This window comes from Patagioenas fasciata, chromosome 14 (genome assembly GCF_037038585.1).
Source record: "Patagioenas fasciata isolate bPatFas1 chromosome 14, bPatFas1.hap1, whole genome shotgun sequence".
In the NCBI taxonomy this organism is placed as follows: domain Eukaryota; kingdom Metazoa; phylum Chordata; class Aves; order Columbiformes; family Columbidae; genus Patagioenas; species Patagioenas fasciata.
Window position 1 is genome coordinate 18,833,349 of NC_092533.1, and position 25,625 is coordinate 18,858,973.

Here is a 25,625-nt window from a genome sequence, read left to right on the forward strand (position 1 = left end):
GCGGGCTGTGATTGTGTCCCCATCTTTGTGACCAGGATGTGTCACCCCAGCCTGTCCCCATCACTCGCCCACGGCGCTGACACGACAACCTGGGCTTTGGCTCCTTGTGCTTTTTATTTCTAATCATTGTTTTATTAAAGGAGCACGTACTGTGCCATCAGATAACTTGTTACAGATGCTCTGTGCAGCCTTATTATTTTTAATATGGCAGCACTGCCGGTTTGTTTTGCTGGGAACATTCGCAGATTGATTTGCGGGTTCTTTTGTTGCCTGGATTAGAAAGCCCCTTTCTCCTCGCTCCCGTGTGCCAAGAGAAACAAAGAGTAAAGAAAGGTAGATGCTATCTGACGCTCGCTCAGATGCCAAGGAGATCCTGAGAACTGCAGAGCCAGTCACTGACTCATAGCTGGGGTTTGTTTTCACACTGTTAATAGATACAGATATATATATATATATATATATATATATGGGTTTTTGCAATGGCAAATGCAGACGCTCAGCTGGGGAGGAACCAGGGGACTGGTGAGCTAGCTCACCCTTTTTGCTGCTTGCAGAAGCCATCCCAGGGGACACTTCTCTGCCGGAGGGGACACGGTGGTGGCAGAAGGTGTTTCTGGAGGGGGAGAGTGTCCTGTCCCTCTTGGGCTGGCTGGGCAGGTCCATGGGCAGCAGCTCGGGGGTCCATGGCGCACAGGGATGGAGAACCTGCACGATCTGTGCGTCTGTGTGCGATGTGAAATCCCCCCAGTTGTTTTTAACCCCTGCCCGTTGCCGTGCAGTGAGTTGAGGCTCAGCCTTGTCCCTGTGCAGAGGTGCAAACCCACTTATGCCCAGCACTAAATGGAATAATGTCCTGGAACCTTTCTCATTTAGCAATGAAACACAGTTGGTCATTTGCTTGGTCTAGAACAAGAGAGATGGGGTTACTTGGGGGTTACTGCGTGATGCATCTTCAGCACAGCAGCCCTGTGCGTTGAGTTACCTGTACGTAACGTGCCCGGTTCTTGCCGGAGTTGTGAGCGTGGTGGAAGTGTGTTCTGTTTGCCATTTGTTTATTTATTCATCGTTTTTGTTTTCAGCCCCTGCGAAGCTTGGTACAGGAATGGAGCTTCAGAAACGTACACACAACAGAATAACAGATAGCTGTGATTTGGTTACAAGGCAATAATTTAAGTCGACAGGTTTAGCTGATAACATAAAACACAAGAGAGAAATAACATCAGTTTATAAATGTCAGCAGAACCCCTGCGAGTGAGTTGCTGCCGCGAAGCCGGCTCTGCTGCTGTTACTCCGCCTAATATATTATAAGAAGGAATAAACGGATATCTGAAAAAATCTGGCTGACCAAGATTAAAAGAATAGGGCTATAAATTAAATTCTTCCTCGGCGGCGCTTGAGGCAGCTCCCCGGACAGACGGAACCGAGCAGGACGGACACTGATGTGCTGGAGGGACCAGCTGCGGACCGGGGTGTCCAGGCGGGGTGCTGGGACACAGGCGGCACCGGGTGGCATGTGGGGGAGCAGCGGAACAGCTGTTCCAGCTGTGCGGGGAGCAGAGCTTGGGATGCTCCGGCAGCCCGCACGGGGATTAAATCGAGCACGGGAGTCACGCTGCCTTGGCTGGATCGGTGTCTCCTGCTTGCAAGGAAATACCGTCACATTGCTTTGATGTTTATTCCCAATAACATTTATTCCCAATAAATACCTTGTCATTAGTGCAGTGAAGTATTTTACCTGTTGGATGTTCTCTTTTTGGCTGTGAGGGAGCGGGGGCCAGAGGTGTTGTGTCCCCGTTGGACACCAGGTGGTCTTAAACCCCATGGCTTTCTCTGAGATCCATCAAGCCAAGTTGGTGTGGTAACGTGTGTTCAAATCAATTTAGTTGTGGTTTAAAAGCTTCCAAGGATGGGATATTTTTCAATATCCCTGGGAAGAGCGGGATGAGACCCAGCGGCTGTAGGATTTGGAGATCTCGGTCGTTCAGCATCATTCTGTAACGCAGATGCGCGGTGCATACGAGTCTGCATCAACATAGTTTATTTGTCTAAGGTGTCAGAGAGAAAAAAGGTCAGAAAACCACTTAAATATAAATTTGTTTTTGTATCTGTTAATTGAGTTTCAGTTCCCAAATGCAACTTAATACAAACAAGAAGGAAAAAAATTAATTCCTCTAGGGAAAAAAGCTATTAGGAGTGTAGTTGTGTATCAGCAGCACGTGAAGCTCTGTAATTGCTTACATATGTATTGCTCTGGTGTGTGCTCCCAGTTGTTGAATAGTATCAAATTATAGGAATTGAAGGGACTCAACTATTTTTAAGGGAAGTGTCTAGAACCTACATATTGAAACATGATTAAAATTCAGGATTTCCAGCTTGCTCTGTTAAATCAGCAATTTAAATCACATTACTCAAGTCAGCCCACCCTCAAACGCACTTCATGAATAGTGCTGCAAAACAGCCCAGACTAAACAAAACCAGAGACCTCATCCTGTCTCGAAGGTCTGGAATATTTTAAGTGACTCTGGCAATGTCTTCACCGCAAACAGAGGTGTCTGCCGTGGTTTATGTAATGCAGAGGTATGTTTGTCCTGCCGTGGCACGAACCAGTGCTGCCGGTGAGAAGAAATCCCTGCAGCGACAAAAGCTCCAGCTGAAATACATCAGGGCTGAGATTTCTGCTCTGGGGTTTGGGTGGTCTCAGTCAAATCTCGTTTAGGAAAGTGCGGAGAAGTGGGAGCAGGACAGGTTTGTGTCTTCTCCGCTGGCAACCTCTGTAACGTGGTTGTGATGGGTTTGTGAGCGCTGTGGTTCGCCTTTTATTTACTGGCTGGAAATAGAAGCCGGGCGGGCTGGTCACCGGGGAGCTGCTCGGCCCGTCCCGGGCTGCTCCTTCCATCCCTTTTGATGTTTCTTTCACGCGAAGCCCATCAGCCTCGTTCCTCTCCCCTGGCACCGGAGTGAACCACCTTGTTCTGTGCTCTCTGGTGGGGACGGTGAGTGAGTTCTGGCCCCGTGTGCCAGCTCGGGGTTTGCTCCGGCGAGTGCCGAGGCTGGAACCGGGCGGTCCTGGACCGGGAAAGCCGCCGGCTTTGGGAGGGAAGGACTCAGGTCGCCCCTCGATTTCCCCTCCGCCACGCGCCGTTTGTGCCCGTGGAGGAGGAAGGTGTCCTCGTGCAGCTCTCTGTTCAGCACGCAATGCCATTTTATATATATATTTTTCCTCGCTGGCAGCTCTTGGAACAGGGAGCGGAGATGCAGTGTCGTTCTTTTCCTGGAGACCCTACAAACTCCTTTTGGACCGGCGCGTCCCAACTGCGCGGGGACAGCTCGGCCCTCGCTGCACGGCTCCTCTTTTCCAAGTGGGAAGATGCTCCTCTGGGTAGACACAGGGGTTAAAGCTCCTGCGTGTCACAAGTGAGGGAGCAGGGGGAGGTTTGGAGCCTGTCCTTACACAGTTTAAGATGGGAAGATAATCACATCTGTCCCCTCACACATCCAAACAACACAAATTCCCACGGACAGCACATGGCGCAGAGGAACTATAAGAAGTGCACCATTTTAACAGGAAATCCTCAAAAATGGATTTTCCATTTTTTTTTCTAAATGCATTTCTACCTCTGGGATGGCTTTAGGCTTTGAAATGCTCTTGTCTGAATTGTGACGAACATCCCAGTCTTATGTAGGAAGCACCCGGTCCTTTGATCAGGGAAGTGTCTCTTTGGTCTTGAAGAGGGGGAATCAGCCTGGTTGTTCCCTAGACTGGAGGATTTTATCTTTGAGAACACGTATGTGTTATATGAAATAATTATCCATGTCTTTGCCTCCCTTTGGTCTCCTGCGTGCTGTGTTATTTTAGCCGAGATGCCTTTTTAGGTAAAAGCAAACAGGGCTGAATAGGGAAACCCCATCCAGAGGGGCGTGAGCAGCTGTCTGTCTGTCTGTCTGTCCATCCGTCTGTGTGCAGCTAAGATCACCGCGCTCGTTCCGCTGTGACCCCGCTCTCCTAGGCAGGCAGATTTTGTTCATTAGAAGGAGTTGAAGCAAAATGAAGAAGCAGCAGCAAGGATGCTGCCGTCCCTCCCTTGCAGAGCGCCGGCCAGCGCCGCCTGGTCGTGGGGAATGGCGACCAAGGGAAAACGGGCTGCGTTTCCCATCTTTTCTGCATTTAAAACCAAAGCTTAATGTATTCCTTGTATTTTTGTTGGTGGATAGTAGTGATCATGTATTCCTTTTAATACAATATTTCCAAACCAACACAGCCTTGCCTCGGAACACTTGATATTCAGCGTGCCTGGCTGTACTCTGCGCTGTGCTTTGATTTCATTCTGCAGCTCTGCTTTATCCTCTCTACCCCAATCAGCAACCGATTCCTTGTTCTCCAAAGAGTCTCCAAACCCGCTCCTGATGTGGGACTTTGGTGCTGTCTCAGGAAGTGCCATGGGAGGGAGCAGGGAGCTGATGCTGTGCGGGGGCCGGGTCCCTCCTCCCCTGTTCGGTGGGTCAGGCTGGCATCTCCCACAGCATCCTCACAGCTGAACTGAGGGAGTGCGGTCTGGATGAGCGGGCAGTGAGGTGGACTGGGAACTGGCTGAAGGGAAGAAGCCAGAGAGTCGTGGTCAATGGGGCAGAGTCCAGTTGAGGCCTGGATCCAGTGCAGTGCCTCAGGGGGCAGTGCTGGGGCCGGTATTATTCAATGTATTCATCAATGATTTGGATGAGGGAACAGAGTGACTGTCAGCAAGTTTGCTGGTGACACCAAGCTGGGAGGAGTGGTGACACTGGAAGCTGTGCTGCCATCAGAGACCTGGACAGGCTGGAGAGTTGGGCGGGAAAAATTCAATGAAATATAACAAGGGCAAGTGTAGAGTCTTGAATCTGGGCAGGAACAACCCCAGGTTCCAGTGTAAGTTGGGGAATGACCTATTAGAGAGCAGCGTAGGGGAAAGGGAGCTGGGGGTCCTGGGGACAGCAGGGTGACCATGAGCCAGCACTGGGCCCTTGTGGCCAGGAAGCCAATGGTACCTGGGGTGGGTTAGAAGGGGGTGGTCAGTAGGTCAGAGAGGTTCTGCTGCCCCTCTGCTCTGCCCTGGGGAGACCACACCTGGAATATTGTGTCCAGTTGTGGCCCCTCAGCTCCAGAAGGACAGGGAACTGCTGGAGAGAGTCCAGCGCAGCCACCAAGATGCTGAAGGGAGTGGAGCATCTCCCGTGTGAGGAAAGGCTGAGGGAGCTGGGGCTCTGGAGCTGGAGAAGAGGAGACTGAGGGGGGACTCATTCCTGGGGATCAATATGGAAAGGGGCAGTGTCAGGAGGATGGAGCCAGGGTCTTCTGGGTGGCAACCAGTGACAGGACAAGGGGCAATGGGTGCAAACTGGAACACAGGAGGTTCCACTGAAATTTGAGAAGAAACTTGCTATCCTGGTGAGGGTGTCAGAGCCTGGCCCAGGCTGCCCAGGGAGGTTGTGGAGTCTCCTTCTCTGCAGACATTCAAACCCGCCTGGACACCTTCCTGTGGAACCTCAGCTGGGTGTTCCTGCTCCATGGGGGATTGCACTGGATGAGCTTTCCAGGTCCCTTCAACCCCTGACATCCTGGGATTCTGTGTTCCCGGGGCTGTCTATGGAGGGGCCATCACGCTCCTGTTCACCGTGCCCTTCTTTCACAAAGCTGCAATAACGACCGTGCCCTAAAATCATCTGACTTTTGTTTGCAGGTCAAGCCGTTCCTGCAGGGTCACACGTACGACTGAATCTGCAGACAGGAGAGAGAGAAGCCAAACTCCCTGATAGTGAATATGGAAAAAGTGAAGCGAGAGAAGATAAAAGAAGAAAAAGGTACCGTGATGCAGAGCATGGGGGTGGCTGGGCTGCTGATTTCTTTGCTTTCCTGTCTTGTATTAGAGACCAGGTTCCCCAGTGCACTCAATCGCTATCTCTTCCTGAGGCTTCATTGCTGGTTCTAGAGCTCAGCAGTGCTTAAAACTGAGCCCTGCCCTTGGTGATCTCTTTGGGATGGCAGTAGAATCACAGAATTACAGAACAGTTTGCGCTGAAGGGACCGTCCCAGCTCCCCCAGTGCCACCCCTGCCATCTTCACCAGCTCAGGTTGCTGGTACAAGTGCCTCAAGTGCCCATTCAGAGACACCTTCACGGCTCCTCACGCCGTGACACTGAAACTAAATTTGCAACGTGACTTCTTCAAATGGCGTTTATTCCTTTGAAACGTCCGCAGCAATCGGTCTGGAGCTGCTTGCTGAGCTCGAGTCGTCAGAGCCGTCGTGACGGGCTTTGTTTGGGCTGAGCCGGGGCTCCCTGGTTTAGCTGGGTGCGATCCGCAGGCCGCAGCAGCCGTTTACACCCCAGCCACTCCCCTGTGCCCACACTCCTTAATGTCTTTTAAAAGTTTCACGGGTGCTGACTTTCCCCCAGCAAAGGCAGGTTTAGTTACTGTGGAGAACTTTCCTTAAGCGTGTTGGATTTACCGCTGCTCCCCAGTCTGTCCCGTTTGGTTCACGGAGAAGCTCTTTAATTCCATGATGTCTCCAAGGTTGGCGTTGTTTTTCCCTGTGCACGGCTGTTTATGGCCCCGATATGTTCCCTGAACCAATGAGATTGACATAAAGAGTGACACAACCTGGTTTTAAGCATTCCTGTGTGATGTCCACGTGGGCTTGCCCTTGCCCCGGCATTGCGTGTGACGATGGTGTGACACATCTTCAACTGCACATCTCCCCGGTGAAGCCTGCAGGTCCTTTGCAATGGTCTGGTGGCACAGTGGTGCTCTTTTGGTTTTCCTCTGAAACATTTCCTGCTCTTTTTATATTGCTACATGAATTTCAGACACATCAATTAATTGGCTCCTTTTATTGTGTTAGGACTTGACGTTTGGAGCTGGCATGCAGATTCCCAAGCCTTTTTGGATTGCCAGGATGAGATGTCTGCAAAACACTCACAAAATATACTGCTTGGACTCATCTTTTCTTGAGCCTGGAGTTTTTCTGTTTTAAGCAAGACGCGTGGAAATCCAGTGCTCTTGGCTCCTTCCCTCCCGACGTTATCCATTGCCACAATGAAAATATTACAGATATAATTGTTCACTCATAAAATCTTTCATTTCCCCTGCCAGACTGGGCAAGGTGGACATCGACTCCAATTCGTTCACGTCCCAGGAGCTCAAGAAAGCGTTGGCTAAGATGAAGGAGAGCGAAAAGGCAGAACGGAAGGTGAGGGGAGTTCCTTCTTTCTAAAGCAACACACACGACACAGATGTGAACGCTCTGCATCGCGTGGCGCAGAAACACGATTGTTAAAGTAATTGCTTGGGAAAATACTGTGCAGACTAATCTTCTGGTGAGTGTGGGCCTGAAATACCTTTGCCAGCCTGTTAGTGATACGGTTCCCTGGGGAACTCTCACCCCTTTTTGTACTAATCCTGGCTTTTCTGTAGAAATGGAAGACTTTTGGTGAGGTCTGTGTTGTTCATTCCCAACTCAAAAGCCTTGCGTTGCAAGCTGCCTGTGAGTATTTCAGTACGTTTTTGCAGTTCAGGGTGTTTCTCGGTAATAACTGTCCCCTGCGCTGTCCGGGGAGCGAGCTGGGATCAGTTCAGCGACAGATCAGCCCTCAGGTGTCTGGATGTATTTTCATCCATTGTTTTACCTGTTGGAGTGCTGCTCTGTTCACAGAGACGCCTGCAGACCCCCAGAGTGGGGTGGATCGCAGTGTCATGGTATTTGCAAAGGAAATCACTTTGCTGTTCACTGTCCCGCGTTGTGGCCATAGCCTCCCCTGCCACTGGCACAGCTGCGCCCAGAAGTCATCTCGTGATTTCAGTTGCCAATCTCATGCCGTGGGTAGTAAAAACTGAGCGGCTGTAGTGAAGCATAAGCTGAAGTTTCTTTATATAAGCTCCAGGTTTCCCATGTAGTTATAAATAGCCCACAACCCAAAATAAAATAGGATATAAAAGCTGCTTTCAGCCCACTCTGGGCTCGGAGCTGGTCCCCAGCCACTGGTGGGATGATACACGGCTCAGCAGATGGATCCCAGCCTGTTTCCCTTGACCATGTCTCAGTCCAAGGAAAACTGCAGCAGAAGTCAAGGCTCTAAAGTCTTGGAACCACAGAAAGTCTTTTTTCCCCCGGTTATTTTGTTTTCTGTAAGATGATTTCTGTAGCAGCCAGCACTACTGATAGCAGGGCTTCTTGAAATAAGTGTCATTTAAATGTGAAAATTAGCGATACTCTATTATGGGAAAATAAGCCCTATTTTAAAAAACCCTGTTAGAATAGCTATTGTCCCAGCAACTGAGCTAAAACCAGCTACATCTAATGGACCTAAAGTACTCCATTTAAAATCGCTCCTGCAGGGAGCAAATTCATCCTCGGAGTAACTGTGTCAGAGTAAATTGAGCTCCACGAAGCGCGTTCCCGTCTCGCAGAAGTGGTTCTGCGTGGCTGGGGTGGGCACGGCGTTCTGTGTTATCGCCTGGTACCTGTGGTAATTAGGCCAGGCGAGTGACGCTGCTTTCGCTCCCGTCGCTCTGCTTTTTTCTTCTCCGGCGCCCGCGCCTGTTTGCGCGCGGGGGAGCTGCGGGAGCACCCACGTGCGAACCCTCTCTGCTTGGGGGTCGCTCCTGTATAAAACCAGGTTTTGGTATTTGTGTTCGTGACAGAATCCCTTTCGAAAGGGGCTTTCCTGCTCTCTCCGGCTCGCGGGCAGCACATCTTCGCTCTGCCCTCTCTGCTTCCTCCGTGCCCTGCAGCAGCAGCTCCGGCCCCGCCTGTCCCAGTGCCACCAGTGCTGCTGAACTGGTCCCTCTCCCTGATCTCCGGCGGAGCCTTTTCCTTCTCGCCACAGCCCTGGGTTCATCTTTATGTGAGGAACACCAGCCGTGCTGTCTCCTGGCCAAGCCCCGTGGCTCGGCACTTCAGCTGTCCCCGTCCTGGCCTCCCGTCCCACTCTGTGGCAGCTGCTGTCCCCGACAGCGAGTTTCCCGAGGGATAAAGCCATCCCGAAACCCGGTCAGTGATTCGGATGGCGGAAGAGTTTTTGTACGTGCCCGAGGAGATCTCCTTGATGTCCCTGGGCTGGACGGGACCTCCCGAGGCCTCCAGCCCCATCTCCGCTTCAAGCAGGGTCAGCTCTGAGATCAGGAGGATGCTCGGGGCTTTTTGCAGTCACGTCTTGAGAACATCCACTTGCAGGCAAACGGAGGCCAGCGGTGCTGCCCGACCCCGGGCTTGACGTTGTTTGGAAGGCACAGAGGACACAGAAATGGGTACAAAGCCCCAGGTAACGGGCTGTGCTGCTCAGGTCCCCAGGGTCGGTGTCTCATAGATAACCGGGCTCTTGGGCTTCTCCCAAGGACCCTCCAACGCTGCCTCTGCATCCGTGCTGCTCAGCAGTAAACCCGTGTGCACAGGCAGCCGGGTTCCCCTTGTAAATCTGGGCCTGGGGTTTCTTTCTGCATCTTCCTTGTCTCTATCTATCCCCTTCATCTCTGGTTTCCTCCTTCTGCTTTCAAGGCCCACGAGGAAGAGGTGAGGAAGAAATTCCGGCCCATAGAGCAGCTGAAGGAGGAGTTTGAAAAGCTGAATGTGAAGATGGAAACAGATTATGAAATTATGGTTAAATTAATCAGCAAATTCAACAGCTCTGCCTCCACGCTGGAAGAAAAAGTAGCGGCACTTTATGATCTCGAATATTATGTTCACCAGGTAACAAAAACGCCTTAGTAACTACCATGTAAAATGCAGGTGATACGGTGTCATAAACGTGGGTTTATTTTTCTTATCGGTATCGGGTAATACAAATTGCTTAATTATCATAATCCTGGGACAATAACAGACAGCAGAGGGCTGCTGCAGGCTTATTCTGTATCCAAGTTTGAATAAATCTCCGCTCGTGCCAGTAGCGAGCGGTTTCCTAGGGGTTAGTGTTGCCTGATTTGTTGTCTGTTCTCAGGCTTTTTTTCTTGCCCGCTCTTTTTCTTCATTCATATGCTCAATGGTATGAAATGGGGTTTTATCTGCTGATTTTGGGCAAGCAGAGTGATGGCTGCTAAGAAGATAATTATTTTCTCGCTCCTTCTGTGAAAGCCTCTGTGCTTGCAGGTAGGTGCCCTCACATCAGCTCACAGACCACGTCTTTGTACCAGGGAAGGTGACAGCCACCCAAAAACCTGCACTTTGCCTCGGTGTGAGTAAGAAGAGGCACCAAGAGCCTCTTTCACAGCTGAGCGGGTGGCAGGAATGGCTGAAGACCCAAACACGGTATTTTTGGATAAAGTAGCAGAAGGAATGAGCTGCTGTGAGTTGGAGTCCATGCACGAACTAATAGAAGTGTTATTTCCAGGGCTCTTTGTCTTCAATTTCTGTCACAGGCATGCAGAGGCTTCCTTGCTGTTTGTTCTTGAGGCTTTTGTTTCACTGACTGCATCTGACTCAGAGACCAAGTGTGAACAATGGGCGCCCGAAGAGCTTCGTATTTATAGTCAGGGCTAATTCTGTCTGGTTAAGGGTGCCAGAGCATCAGGCCAGCATGCTAAAAAGCAACCCCCAAACACCCTGGGATGCTTTGATTTCCAGCAGAGCAGTCTGGGCTGTTAGAGCATAAAACCCTGCCTGCTCGCAGCATGGGATGGGGCAAGCGATTTTGGAACGGTGAGAGGAGCAGGGAAGTGGGGACCGGAACATCAAAGGAAACCACGTCCAGCATCAAAGGGCTCCGCGGGGGCCGCGGCGGGGGACGGGGGCACACAGGGCTCCTTTGTGCGTCCGTCACAAGGATGCTCTGTGCCCGCGCTGCCGGGGCAGATGGCTGGGCAGCACCTTCTCATCAGGCAGGAAGCTGATAAGAAATATGACTTGTCTCTGAGCCAGCGCGTCTTTTCCTCCTCTTTCTTCTTCCAGCCAGTCGAATGCGTCCAGAGCATTATCTCTGCTTGGTACTGACTTTAGCAGCGCTGCCTTAATGTAATTACTGAATAGCAGCCAAATACGCTTGTGCCGCATAACCCTGGAGGGGCTGAACTTGTCAGGAATGCTCTGCGGCGGCCGTGCCGTGGACAACGGGGACCATTGCAGGTGCGGTGACCCCAGGCAGCGTGTACCCGTGTGCGGGACCAGGGACAGCTCTGCTGCTCCTTGTCCCCCAGCCTCCATCCCAACGGTGATGTGCCACGGCTTTTGATAATCATCCAGCTCCCGGCCCTCCTGCTGCTCCCATGGGTGTACAAAATGCCCTGTCGAGTGGAAAGCGCTGAGCCCTGCAGGGTTTGTGAGCCAGGGCCACTCTCTGCTCCATGCGTGGGGATGGGGAGGCGCTCGTGCTGCCGAACGCGCGGGGGAGCGAGGGCGGCCGGGCCGGTGCTGCGCCGGGGGAGGCGCTCGGAGGAGGCAGCCCCAGGGTCTGTGTTTGCTCGGCTTTGGGTTGCCAGCCCCGCTGTGCTTCTCATCAGTCAGGATTTGACTTGGCATGTTTGGGAGCCCGTCTTGGAGGAAGAGCAGGAAGGTTTGGCCCACTAGGTTGTCTGCAACGCATAAAAACCAAATGCAAATGTGAAGAGGCCAGAGCATAACTCATTTATAAACAGAATTCACGGTGCTTGCACAGCAGTGTGCAGAGCCAACACCCGTTCTCATGCATTGCAGGCTCTTTCTCTCAATTATTTACTCTCCTTATCTTCCTCTCTCCCCTCCTCTGACATGCTACACCATTTCTCACTGCTAATTTCCCTCTCTGTTGCGTATGGTTGACACGCTGCTTTTCCTTCCTCTCCTTTTCTATCATTTTCTCTCTCCCCTTCCCTCCTCATTTTCCTTCTCCTCCAATTCGAGGCTGCTCTCTAATAACCGCTGTCATATTTGCCCTTCTCCCATCCCTCTCCTCACTCACCTTCCCTGTGTTCTTTACTCAAGAGCTCTTCTCATCTTTGGCTTTCTTCTGTGCTGTTTGCAGCATCTTCTGCTCCCCAGAGAGGTTAATACCTTCCAGTTATTGAGTTTGGGGGTTTTGTTCATTTTAAAATAGTGAGAGAAGGAGCTCTCACAACAGAGTCCAGTTAAAAAAAATTCATACACCTTCAAAATAAGCTTTACAGCACCGTTTGTATTCTGTGGTTGAGGTGTTGGCCTGAAGGACTCGGTGCTGATGGGGATACAGCGACGGTTGGTTTTACCCCGACTGATGCAAACTGATGCCCCTTGAATTCAATGTCCAATTCCAGCATTAAAACAGCGTTGGAGTTTTACAGAAGCTGAGCAATAAAAGCACCCACTGGCAGCTGAAATCGGGTTGCTGCATAGATTTCTTTGTAGACAAAGATGGACCCGCAGAAAAATAAGGGATCTGGCGGGTTCAATTTACAGGACAGTTATGAAATAGGATCTGAAAGGATACAAAAGCTGCTGCAAACCCTGAATCAGCCCCAGCAACCTGCAGAGATGGCCTTTCTGTCCCTGGCTTTGCGGAGGGACAGCGAGCGGTGGGTATTGTCCCAGCTCCCGGGCCGTGCTCTGGTAAAGCCGTACCCATGGGACATAAAGCTAAGTAACTTCTTCATTCTCTTGGGTACCTATAATATCCAACTTGTGACCGATTTTGGTGGAGGCGCACGGCTGAGATAAATGTAACGCTAAGCATGGAGTCACTGTCGGCTGAAAGAGCGTTGAGGCCGGAGCGTGGTGCCTGACGTGCCCCGTGTGTCCTGTCCCACCCCACCGCTGCAGACGGGCATGGCAGCTCATTTTCCTCTTCTGTTTCCATCTGCCGTTGTACCCCTGTCTTGCAGGGAGGAAAAACATTCAAATTCTAACCACCAATTTTTTGCACATGCAATTCTGGACGTTCATCAGATTCTCTTTTAAACTGCAAAAAAACCCCCCAAAATATATCGATTTGGCTTCGAACCGAATCTTGTGCTTGAAGCACTTTGTGCTTTTCCTGTAAATTTTGTTTGTGAGCCGCTCGTAGCCCTTTCCTGACCCGAGAACAGCTGCCCGCTGGGATTTGCGCCTGGTTACTCCAATACTGTTGGCTTTAGAAGCCCTTGCCCAGGCTGCAGCTCCTGCCGACCCCTCCGAGCGGGGACCAGTTGTGCTTTTCGTGTCCGCATGAAGCTGTTGATCCTCACAAAACACGCTCCGAACCATCCGTGTAGGTCGCTGCGAGCAGAGCTGGCGCTGCCCTGCCCCGCTGGTGCCGACAGGCTCTGAAACATCCTGCTGCTACCATTAGAGCAGCAATTAATTAATCGCATTTGCAAAACAGACAGTTCCCTGGGCCCCCAGTGGCGGCTTGCTCAGGTAAGAGAGGAAAGAACTGGGGTTTTTTTTACATCACCAGATTTCCTGAATTTTTGAAATCACCTGAAATACACGTCAAGAGTAGTTTTGATAGCTGATCGAAGTATTATATTGGAGCTTCCAGTGATGCGTGTGGTAACAGCCACCTGTCAGCAGCTCCTGCAGCCACGACATCCACTGCTCGCAGGTGCTGGTGTACAAAATGCCAGCTGTGGTCGTTCCCCCTTAATTTTTAATGACTTTTAAAACTCAGCGCTGATCAGACAGGGAGGGAAGAGCTGCTGATCTTCACGAGGTGTCGAGTGCGTTCTGGGCTTTCATACTGATATCCCTGCTCCCTCGCAGGTGGACAACGCCAAGGACTTTCTCTCCATGGGCGGGCTCCGGCTGGTGATCGAGGGGCTGAACAGCAGCGAGGCAGCGCTGAAGGAGCACGCTGCCTTCGTCCTGGGCGCCGCGCTCTCCAGGTGAGCTCCGTCCCCCAGCCCGCGAGGGGAAACCTCGGGACACCCGGCGGGCTCTGTGCCTCTCTTCATCTCTTTTGATTTATTGCTATTGGGACGTTCAGATTGGATATTAGGAACAATTTCTTCCCCAAAGGGCTGTGGGGCATTGGAACAGGCTGCCCAGGGCAGTGCTGGAGTCACCAGCCCTGGAGGGTTGGACAGACGGACATGAGGTTCTCAGGACATGGGGCAGTGCCAGGGGTGGGTTATGGGTGGACTTGATGATCCTGGGGTCTCTTCCTACTGAAACAATTCTATGATAGCAGCAGGGGCTGAAAGCTGCTCTCATCCTGTGACACACCACGTTGTCCTCTCGGCTCCTCTCCTCGCACCGGCTGTCTGCTCGGTGCGTGCTCGCCCTGCTCGTCAGGCCGCGCCGGAGGTCGTTCAGCAGGGGAGCCGGGAGTGTTTCTGGATTTCCCTGGGCTTTTCACAAAGGCCAAGGGGAATAATTCTGCCTCCCCATCTCCAGGGGAAGATCCCGAGGCTGGCGTGGCTCAGCACGCACTTCTCCCTCCTGCTCCTCGCTCGTAGGCTGCTTTAGGGGAGCGAGATGCTGATTTTGGCAATCCAGCAGCTCCCGTGGTCTTTGGAGGGGTTTTAGCGCCGGTGTCTCTGACACCGCAGCGGTGTCGATCAGCCGTGGGGTCAGGAGTGGGGGCTGGGTCAAGGAGAAGCTGCTCTGCAGGACCTGTGTGGTGCAGCGGAACGTGGCTCGTGCCCCAGCAGCCCGGTCGGCCGTGCCAGGGCAGGACGTGCACTGTTACACGTGGTACCGCATGCGCTCAACGGGTTTTATCGGTGCCCTTTTGTGTTTATGGGTTTTTAGAATCAAAGAATGGTTTTGGTTGGAAAAGACCTTTAAGATCATCCAGCCATTAACATAACACTGCCAAGTCCACCTCTAAACCATGTCCCTGAGACCCTTATCTACGTGTCTTTTTTTGAGCTTTAGGGTGTGTGTGTTGCACATTCGCATGTGCAGAGCCTTTAGAAATGCATTGGAGGGACCCAGACTTCAAGGTCAGAAGTGCGGAGTGAAGACTGAAAGCCAGGTTCATTATATCTGCATATTTCTGTGCCTAAAAATGCGGTCACCTTCTCCACCATTATAAATTATTTATCACTGAGTCTAATATAGAGTCTGCAAATGTGCGTTTCTTTTGCCATCTTGTATGCGATGCCAGCGTGTGTGAGGTGAAGTGGGCAGCGGCGGGTACCCAGATTTACACCGGCAAAGGATCCATTTTATAGTACGAAACAGAGCTTGACCTACTGATCCCGATAAGATACAGACTTTCACATCAAAAACATAGACCTGCTCTTCACATTCTGGAATATTTTCATGTTTGAAGCAATATTGTGGTTGTTTCCTTAGGCTCTTTATTAGCGCGTGGACTATTAATTACATATTTCCTTAAGAGAAAATCATGCAGAGGCTCTGGGAACATTTGCAGGTAACTGGCGCAATGACAGGGGCGATTAAATCACTTCTTTCCTGATTTAGCTGATGTGACATGATCCAGACTCAAGAAATTCATTGGCTCATGATACGAGTGTGCGGCAGCGGCCATGAGACTAATGCCTTTGTATAGTATTATTTGCTTAATTGCAGATGCCTTTCTTTGGACAGAAACAATCTCTTTTCTAATATGACAGTATTAAAACACTTCTTCGGGAACTTTTAGACCTTTCTTCTTGAAAGGACATTCTGACAGATGGTGGTTTCGAGTGGTTCGGATGATGTATTGGCTGAGAGCTCAGCTCCAAAATGTGAGGAGCATTATACCTGTTTTTTGGGTTTGCTTTTTTCCCCTTGCTGAGCTTTCTCAATAGACACCTACATGCCAACTCGCCTGCTTTGCGCTATCGGCTTCATTTATTTGTTTATACATTTTTCTCAGCTTACTCTGTGCTCCGTTTACATGCCAGGGGCATTTGAAGTGCTTCGTGCTGCAGCATTTTCTGATGTCTTGTGTTTTTTGGAGGGGTTGGTGTTTATTTCTCCACTCTTGGTTGTTCCTGGGGGCCTTGTTGAGGTGTGCAGTGCATGCCAGAGCTGCCGCAGCTCGCGGGGCTGCAGGGGTGATCTGCTCCCCACGTGTGCTGGTGTTGGATGCTGAGCACTCCAGGCTGGAGGGGATGCTCTGCTGCTCCCAAACGGGCTGTGTCCACCTCCCAGCGCTTCCAGACCTTCCCCGAGGAACATCAGGGCATGGTAACCATGGTTCTCCTGCCCCTCTGCTCTGCCCTGGGGAGACCACACCTGGAATATTGTGTCCAGTTGTGGCCCCTCAGCTCCAGAAGGACAGGGAACTGCTGGAGAGAGTCCAGCGCAGCCACCAAGATGCTGAAGGGAGTGGAGCATCTCCCGTGTGAGGAAAGGCTGAGGGAGCTGGGGCTCTGGAGCTGGAGAAGAGGAGACTGAAGGGGGGACTCATTCCTGGGGATCAATATGGAAAGGGACAGTGTCAGGAGGATGGAGCCAGGCTCTTCTGGGTGACAACCAGTGACAGGACAAGGGGCAATGGGTGCAAATGGGAACACAGGAAGTTCCACTGAAATTTGAGAAGAAACTTGTTCCCGGTGACAGTGGCAGAGCCTGGCCCAGGCTGCCCAGGGAGGCTGTGGAGTCTCCTTCTCTGCAGACATTCAAACCCGCCTGGACACCTTCCTGTGGAACCTCAGCTGGGTGTTCCTGCTCCATGGGGGGATTGCACTGGATGAGCTTTACAGGCCCCTTCCGACCCCTGACACTCTGTGACATGTCAGCCCAGCCCAGGAGGTCATTAGCTCCTGGTGTAGCTGAATCTGGAAAAGGCAGCTTGGTAACGTGTATTATGCCAGAGAAAAACAGTGGATGCTAAGGAGTCTCAGACATGCTTGGGTTCCATTCAGAACTTGTCAGCTCTTAAAAATATCCAGGTGGTCTGCTCCAGATTTGCATTGTCTGTAACTCTGATCAGGTAGGGAAGCGGGTGAGGGATGGAGCAAACCAGCTGCATCCCCCAGTCTGGCTGGGACCTGCTGGGAGAGCTGAGCTGGGCCAAGAACCCATTTGGGAGGATGGGGTTTTCAGTTGGATCGGCTCCATCATCCAAGACACTGGATCAGCAGAGGTGGCAGGCGAAAGAGGAGGAGGTACAGCAGAAGTTCTGGATTTCTCCTTCCTGATAGTGTTCCTATTTATCTGGCTTAAAGTGGACTTGAAAAGCAGCCTTAGCACGTGAGAGTTTGGTCCTCGAGGCCACCGGTGCTGGGTGCATCCCTCTGCCACCGACAAGGGTGACCTGGTACACAGAACATCAACGTTTCATCTCTGTTTTTCTCTTATATGTCCTTCATTTTAGCCATTTGGGTTTTAATGGCCGAGTCCGTGACCAAATCAAACACTGTTCCATCTGGTAGAGTTTTCCGAGCGGTGCCCTTATGGCAACTCTGCAGCCTCATCACAGTCTTGCTGTTTTTAAACCCTTCACAAAATGTTTTCCATTCAGCAGTTTGCAAAAGTAAACTTCATTTGAACAATCCTCAAGTGCTCTGATTGCAAATAAAAGTTAAATGCAGTAACAAAAATAATTGCTAGGCATGTGGGATTGTACATTTAGGTATCCATAATTCACTAACAGTATATGCCAATACACAACATTATCTGGATTTTCAGTGATTGCATTAGCATAAAAGCATGTTAGCATTTATCCAGTGGTACTAACATTTAAAAATATATAAGTATGAAATATTAAGATACAGCATTTTGGAGGCAAGTAAAACTAATGTCTGTAAAATGTTCTTGCATATTCTTGAAGGTACACTCCAGTATCTTCGGATGACAATCAGCATTCGCACCATTGGGTCCAAACATTGCAAAAATGTCAATGTTTTATGCAAAGAGGAGCTATATTAAGCTAAAAAAGATTGCTGATGAGAGAAGTGTCTTCTGATGTCCTCTAAGCTATTTACAGGCTGCATCCCCCTTTGTTCGCAGCACAGCCAGGCCTCTGCGCAGTTTGTATCTCCATGTTTCACAAGACCGGGGATGTTAGCCAGAAAGGATTATGCTTGTGATTAAAACCTCAATTTTTAAAAACTTTACCTCCAGGAAACGTTTTTCCACACCGATAATTTGACCATTTTAATATTTTGTAATAAAAGGATTTCTGTAATCCGTTGAGAGGGGGAATAATAATTTATGTTGAATGCGTTCTTGAAGCTTTCTCCCAAATGCTCCCCATATGCTTGGGGGTGATTTAGAGGTGAGGACAGAGGAGCTGATCCGTGGGACCTCCGAGGAAGAGAGAAGTGGTTTGTGTTTGGGGAGAGGGCAGCAAACACCCAAGGTGACATTGGCGTGGGAGCCAGGAGAGTCGCTCGTGCTTGGGGAGATTTGTGGTGTTTGTCAGTCCTTTAAAAGCCCTCGTGCTGGCCACAGCGGCAGCGGGGACAGGATCTCTTGAGGGGCAACGGGCACAGACTGAAACACAGGAGGCTCCATCTGAACATGAGCAGAAACGTCTTTGCTGGGAGGTGCCAGAGCCTGGCCCAGGCTGCCCAGAGCGGGTGTGGAGTCTCCTTCTCTGAGCCATTCAAACCCGCCTGGACCCACCTGTGTGATCTGCTCTGTGACCCTGCGTGAGCAGGGCTGGGCTGGGGATCCACAGAGGTCCTGCAACCCAACCAGGCTGGGATGCTGTGACACCAGGTCTGAGCCTGGTTTGCTGTATCCCAGCGCTGCTGGGACCTCGGTGCTCCCTGTGCTGGTGCCACGAGTGATAAAACAAATGGTACAAGACTTGTCAAAGACTTGGGAGTAAACTCATCCCAGGTAGTAACTCCAGCATCATCTTGTAGCAGCACTCAAGAGTTTCCTAGAGGTGGCTCACGTCAGGGTGTTGCTCGTTTTAGCCATTTCCGGAGTGATTAACCCCTTAAACGATGGCAGTGTGCTTCAGCAGCATCCCGGCCCCGTTCTGCAGTCTCCCCACTCCTGCTCTGCCCATCAGTATTGGTGGTGTCCGTCCTCCCGGGGGTCACGACTGCCGTGCTCTGTCGGAGAAGCACCAGCTTCTTCAGCACGGCTTTGTGCAGAGGAAACGGCTTCCACCAGATTTAACGCTTTTGAATTCCGTCCAGCTTCGCACTGAAACTGGTTGATACTCGCCGCTGTTAGATAACATTAAGGCCCAAGCGATAAACCCTGGAAAAGTAAAATTAAAGACCTTGCTTCAGTGCTGTCTTGTAGGGACATAAGAATTTCTGGGCAGAGAAATAAATCTAGTTAGCTTAACAAGCACTGTCTGTACCCATTTATTTCAGATCCATCTTCATGTTCGTCCCTTCCTCCTCCAGCTTCTCCTTTTCCATCCTGCGGTCTTGGTTCGTCTCTTTATCTGTTGTCACTGTTTGTCTCCATGGCCCTGTTTGCCACCCCCAGACGCAGTAATTCCAGCTCCACGTCCTGCCCGCTTGTAATTTCTTGCATTGTAGGTTGTCTCTTCTATTTTTATTTGAACTCCTGACTTGCATGGAGTTATCAGCCTCACTGCACTTAATTTCAAATTAATTTGATTGGGTCACCTCAATTCTTTTTCTGTAATGATAATGAACTCAACCTATTTAGCCTTTCCCCATTATGAATAACCTTAACAAAAACTGCAGTGCGGTATAAAACTGTGTTTCATCATTACGGTTAATTACACAGAAGAATAAATCCCTAAACATTTTTCAGCGTCTGAAATCTAACAAGAAAGTGTAATTAACAATTAAATAGTAAACTGCCATCCTTGTGCTCTCAGGAAGACAGGGAGAGCAGACCCCGTGAGAAAAATCTAGAATCCAAGGTTTGCTCCTAGGTTTGTTTCTAGAACAGCTTTGGTGATTTAAATGCTGGCAGACGGGGGTGTCTGGAAGCTGTTGGGTGCAGCAGCGCGGGGTGGGCGCTCCTCCTGTCCTGGGTTTGTCCCAGCTCCCTGCGACTGCTGGAGAGCTGACAATGGGGTGGACACCCTGGCCTAACCCTGTGGGACGGGTTTTAGCCCGAGGATGTTGTCGCTTCTCTAAAATGTGGGAGTTGTGGAGTGAGTTACCCCATCCAGGCTGAGAGGGTTGGGGTGTTCAGCTGGAGAAGAGAAGCTCTGGGGAGAACTTATTGCGGCCTTTTTGAACTTAAAAAGGACCTGTAAGAAAGATGGGGACACACTTTAGCAGGGCCTGTTTCCATAAGATAAGGGGTGATGGTTTTAAACTAAAGGAGGGAGATTCAGGCTGGACACGAGGAGGAAATTGTTGGCCCTGAGGGTGGTGAGAGCCTGGCCAAGGTTGGCCAGAGAGGTGGTGGATGAACCATCCCTGGAGACATCCCAGGCCAGGCTGGATGGGGCTCTGAGCAACCTGAGCTGGTGAAGATGTCCCTGCTCACTGGGGGAGCTGGGAAGATCCCTTCAACCCAAACTGTTCTATGATTCCATGGTCCAGGGGAGCTGGTGGTGCGAGGGAGGAGGACTAAGACGTTCAGCAGTGCGGATGCGGATCCCTGAAATTGCAGTGTTTGGCCTCACATCACACCCCAGCATCCAGCACACCTGCCCGCTTCCCCCAGCACCGCTGCGTCTGGTCGGTGGTGCCGGGCTCAGCCCTGGCGGTGCAGGCGCTCCCTGCCTCGCCTGCCCATCCTTCCCGCCAGGCCGAGCGCTCCCGCAGCCGGGCAGGGTTTAGCTGCCCTGCTCCCCGCTGTTGCAGCGCCTTTGTGAGGATGTCTGCCCTGGAAACAGCCGCTCAGGAGAGCCGGTGCACCAGGGAGCCGCTCTGGCAGCACCCTCGTGTTACTGACCCAGCCTGCAAGAAAAACTCATTGCAGCCAGGTCGGGCATTATATAAAACACATTGTTTCTGCCTCTTCTCATTTGGTAGATGCTCTCTGCTGTAGCCTTGGAGTTATTGTGCTGGTTTCCATTTACAATATGCATTCAGACTGGTTACCTAATCACTTTCTGCAAAAAAAAACCCAGCCTGAAGTTGCTGTTTCTCAGTGTAGATCTGGTTTCATCACTGAGCGCAACATGTATTCCTCTCTCTTCAGCTGCTATTTATTCATCATCCATGTTCTCTGTTTATCCTTTTTACTCCAAACTGTGCGCTCGGCTAATGGCTTCACCAAGCTTCAAAGGTTTTTCCACCTAACCATCCAAAATGATTTTCCTGACCCGCTGTGACTTTGCCGAGTCGCGTGTTCTCCGCATTCCCTCCGAGTAATAGGTGCAAAATGCTCCACAAAAAGGAGGCATCTACGTCTACTCTTTAATCAGGGCGTGCAGGAGGCTGTGGCAGCCCGTCGTTAATGCGTTTCAGAAAGGAGGTGGAAAAAAATGCGTTGAATAGAACAAAGCGGCGAAGAACAGGAGGACGAGGAACAATGAGAGCAGGAAATGCAGGATCCAGGCTCAGTTACGTACCTGCTCCCCGCCGGGCTTGGGGTGGACAGAACTGACCCCACCATTACAGATTTGCAGCTGTTGTCTGAGCCCGCATGGGAGGATCCGGATCCCATCGTCCTGCTGCGCACACCCTCCTACCCCTTCCCTGATTGCTGCTTTTGTGGGGTTTAATCTCTGGCGGGCTGTACGCAGGGAGCGTGCGGAGGCAGAGCCCGCGGGTCTGTGGTAGACGGTAGCGACAGAGTCGGGGTTTGGAGGGGCCCTGGGGGCTGCCCTTGGCTCTTGTGGGGTGTCGCTGGCTTTAGCCACAGGTGCTCAGCACCCCGCTGTTGTTCCCTGGCTCTTGCCCGTGTGCCGAGGAGAGGAAGGCGAGGGCTGCAGGACCCAGAGCTTGCCCAGGGGGCAAAATAACAGGAGCTGGCAGCCGCGGGCTGTCCCAGCATCCAAAACTGGCCTTGCCTGTGGTGACTGAGGGCTGAACAAGTCCCACCAAGTGACCTTGTTTCCAGGCTGGCATCTTCCAGCCTACCTGTTCTCCTGATACGGGGTTTTCCTAAGTTTTTCCTCATCTGTCTATTCGTGTGCTTGAAGATTCATTGAAGCAGGTGCTTATTCGTCCGTGCAGAGAGTTGCTCAGGTCTTCACCAGATCGCTGCCATCCTCGGCCCCGTGAAGGCTCTCCAAGCGTTTGAACACGGTGATGTTCTGCAGAGAGAGAAAACAACAGCTTCTTGGAAATTACCTCTTTCCGAAGAAGCTCATCATCAGTGTTGACTACCTGCTCTCCCCTCAGGTCCTGACATTCTGTGTCATCTTGTGGATTTTGATCTCTCTTTATTGTAGATGATGCTATTTCTGTCGGTCAGAGGCCCTTGGAGCTGCTGGTGTGTGTGGAAGGGGCTGACTCACGGGCTCGTCTCTGAGGAGCGCGCAGACCTCTGAGCCCTGTGGCCACAGACGTGTCCGGGGGCTGGGCCGGCGGGCAGACCTCCCCATGGGGTGGCTTGGAGTCATCGTGCGAGCTGGAGAAACGCTGTCACCGCTGCTTCCCGCGCAGTCTGCGCTGCTTGACGCCCCTGCATGGGAGCTGAATAGACGTGAAAACTGATTTGCCGCTCAGAGCATCGATGGGTGCGCGTCGCTTGTCCTCTCTGCTGCATTTAGTGAGTTTCCAAGGTACTGCAGCCAGGTCCAGAAGGAACCATCAAAGGGCTGCGCCTTCGCTTCCATCAGAAGTGTCTGGGTGTCCCTCCAGCACACTTCAGCTCTCACAAATTTTCTCTGGTTTTGTCTCTTACAAATTTAATGTGGAGGCCGTCGTATAATTTCTTGCAACCATCCTTTCCAGACTGTCTCTCCCTTTATTTTTCTAAATGCCCTGGAAATAGGGGATGGGCAAGAGAAAGAACTTTTCCAGCAGTCGGGTGGTGTTAGCTGGAGCCCAGGTGATATGTGGGTCATGGTAGATGTCCTGTCACGCTGCTGCTCTCCTGTTCGTGACTCTCTCCTGGTGCCCAGCCGTCCCTGTTCGCCTCTGTGAATCACCCTGGAGCTGGTCTGTGCTTCGAGCATCCCTGTCACCCCGTGGGACCCAGCGCTGTGCGCTGAGTGGGGAGGGAACGCGCTGGCGCTGCTAGACCGGGCTGGGGGACGGGGGCACAGCCCCGCGGTGGCTGCATCGAGGGGTGGTCGCTAACCCTCAGCTCCATCTGCCGAGATCAATAATTAGGGCTGTTGCTTTGTATAAACCACCGGATCAGCACAGGAATCACCGTATTTAAGCAGGGTTGGCTGGTTGGAAAGCCTGGTGGCTGTGTTTTGCAGAGGTGGGAACATAAAACCCAAGTACAGCAATGTGCAAATGGGCTTTCCCTAAGCCTTAAGCCACTAAAACCCACCCTACATGATGAACCACGAGGGTTCTTGGGTTTTTTATCTGTTTCTGTCAGCGCAACAGAGAGGCACGAGGAGGGTGTGTGGATTCTGGGCCATGGCTGATGCTGCCGGGATCCCCTCAGTGTCTCTGAGCTCTCTCTGCGCGTTCCTCACCTCCCTTTGCAAGCAGATTGTGTTACAGTTCCATACATACTCTGTCATAAAAGCCCATAAATATGATTTTAGTGTGTTTGCATGTCTTGCAATGAGCAGGAATTCACCTGAGTTGTTTTCCAAATTAATACCCTGCTGCTTTTACTTAACCAGATCTTTTTCCAAGCTGAGAATGGTAACGACTCTGAAATTTTCTTTTTACGAAATGCATTTTCTTCTCAGGCACTTCATATTGAAATCTGTCTTAATTTCAGTTCAGCTAGCGTGTGAAAACACACGGTGAGGCATTATTAGTCCCTGAAGGAATAAAGACAGATGGAGCCCAAAATGGCACTGGCTTTATGATTAATTGAAACCTTCAAGAGTGGAATGGAGTCAGGGCTCGGTCCAGCCAGTGCCGGGAGATCAACCCAGCCGGCGTGAAGCTCCGCGAGCGTGGGCTGAGGAGCTCGTGGGACAAACACAGGGGAGGGTGGAATGTTTTGCGGAGTGGGAATGCGGGGTTGTGGAAGTGGCGTGGGGGAGCAGCGAGTTCAGGCTCCGCTCTGGGCCCTGCTCCGCGTCCGACCTGAGCGATACCCGGGGGGCTGTGCTTACACATCCTCACCTGGGAGACCTGGAGTGGGGAGCTGCCCCTCAAAAGGGAATGGTGGAGAGATCCCCGGGGGTGTTATTTTATTGTGGTCCCTCCGTACTTAAAAGGGGCAGAGAAGAAAGTTGGGGACAGACCTTTGAGCAGGGCCTGTTTCCATAGGACAAGGGGTGATGGTTTTAAACTAAAGGAGGGAGATTCAGGCTGGACATGAGGACGAAATTGTTGCCCTGAGGGTGGTGAGAGCCTGGCCCAGGCTGACCAGAGAGGTGGTGGGTGAACCATCCCTGGAGACATCCCAGGCCAGGCTGGACGGGGCTCTGAGCAACCTGAGCTGGTGAAGGTGTCCCTGTCATGGCAGGGGTGGCACTGGGGGAGCTGGGAAGGTCCCTACAACCCAAACCATCCAGATGTTTCTGCAGTCTGTAGCCATGATCTTTACAGCATTTCTAACATACCTGCTGGAAAGGATCAAAAAAAGGTGTTGCAGAAAGGAGATCTCCCCATCGTGTTTCGGGAGCATGTCCTCCCTGTGCAAGCTGGTCGTACAGCTCAGCCCATGGCTGTGCTTGCATGGTTGGTAAGATCTGAGCTGCTGTGGAGCTGGGCAGAAGCAGCAAGTGAAGTTGCTTTGCGAAGGCAGAACCAGGTGAAGTGTGGATTTGTGTCAGCACATCTGGGTCCGGGGGGGATGGTTCGGCACCCAGGAATGACCCCATTCCCACCCCATGACTGATCTTCCCTCTGTGCACGGCTGCCGTGGGGCACGCTTGCCAAGGAGAGGGTTGTGGTTGCCTCCACCTCAGCCAACTGAATGAGGCAGAAGGGTCTGAAATAATTTAAAGGAGGATTTGGCATTGATTGTGGAGATCACAGTTTAGGGAATGCAGGGGCACATTGGACCCATCTTCCTGGGGCAGAGTGGGTGAGGAGCAGCATCCGTGGCTGCACATCAGCTGGGAAGAAGGTACAGAGGGACACATCTCCTGGGTCCAGCAGGACAGTCCTTTCACAGGTGCCAGCATCCCTTCCTGCAGTGCAGTAGCAGCATTTCTGAGTTAGAATGTGACTTGGACTTTGCTAATTGTCCTAACGAGTGGGAGGCTGCTGGAAATGAGCTGATACTGCAGATCAATGGGGAAATGAACAAACATGTGAAGTGTCATGCCCAGCACCTCACAAAACGTCCATTGTTCACCTATTCTGACAAGTGGGATTTGGGTTTTATTATCTCTATTACCTCCTAGAACGGCAGCAAATTTGCCGAGGTGTATTTTGTAACGGGAGGAAGGCTCCATAATGTGAGTGAGCTCTTTCTGCAGGACCCGGCCAGGAATCTCAAAGAAATACTGTAGGGCTGCTATGGATTTTCTGTTCTTTCCCTGGGGACTCTGGGCATTGCAGATCAGCGGATTGTGGATTAGTCAATCAGGAATTAGAAATGCATTTTTCATTCTTATGTTACACACTAATGAACTGACAAATATAATTTCTTTAAATCCAGCCACTTCAGCTAGAATAAGTGAAGCCTTCTTCTGTCTCCTTTGGAAACTCGGGAAGGGCTGACTCACCATCTCTCTGGGCGCCACATTGTCCAGATTCAGTTCTTAGTCTATTCCGTGTTGTCGTGCGGGTACGGGCAGGTGAGCTCAGCGCCGTGGAGCCCTGTGCTGGGCTGGTGGCTCCAGTTTTGGTGCCCGAGTCCCCTAGCAGGACGCAGGTGTCCCTGCTGGTTGGTACT

At 51.4% G+C, this 25,625-nt stretch overlaps 1 protein-coding gene across 3 annotated transcripts in view; it reads left to right on the forward strand.

Moving 5' to 3' along the window:
- The window catches only part of SIL1 (SIL1 nucleotide exchange factor), a 101,462-nt gene that overhangs the window by 49,551 nt on the left and 26,286 nt on the right, over positions 1–25,625 (forward strand). For all 3 annotated transcript variants that reach the window (XM_065849417.2, XM_065849418.2, XM_065849419.2), the window contains exons 5-8: positions 5,715–5,835; positions 7,127–7,223; positions 9,528–9,719; positions 13,653–13,774. In XM_065849417.2, coding sequence (XP_065705489.1) covers positions 5,715–5,835; positions 7,127–7,223; positions 9,528–9,719; positions 13,653–13,774 — 532 coding nt within the window. The remainder of the gene's footprint in view (positions 1–5,714; positions 5,836–7,126; positions 7,224–9,527; positions 9,720–13,652; positions 13,775–25,625) is intronic.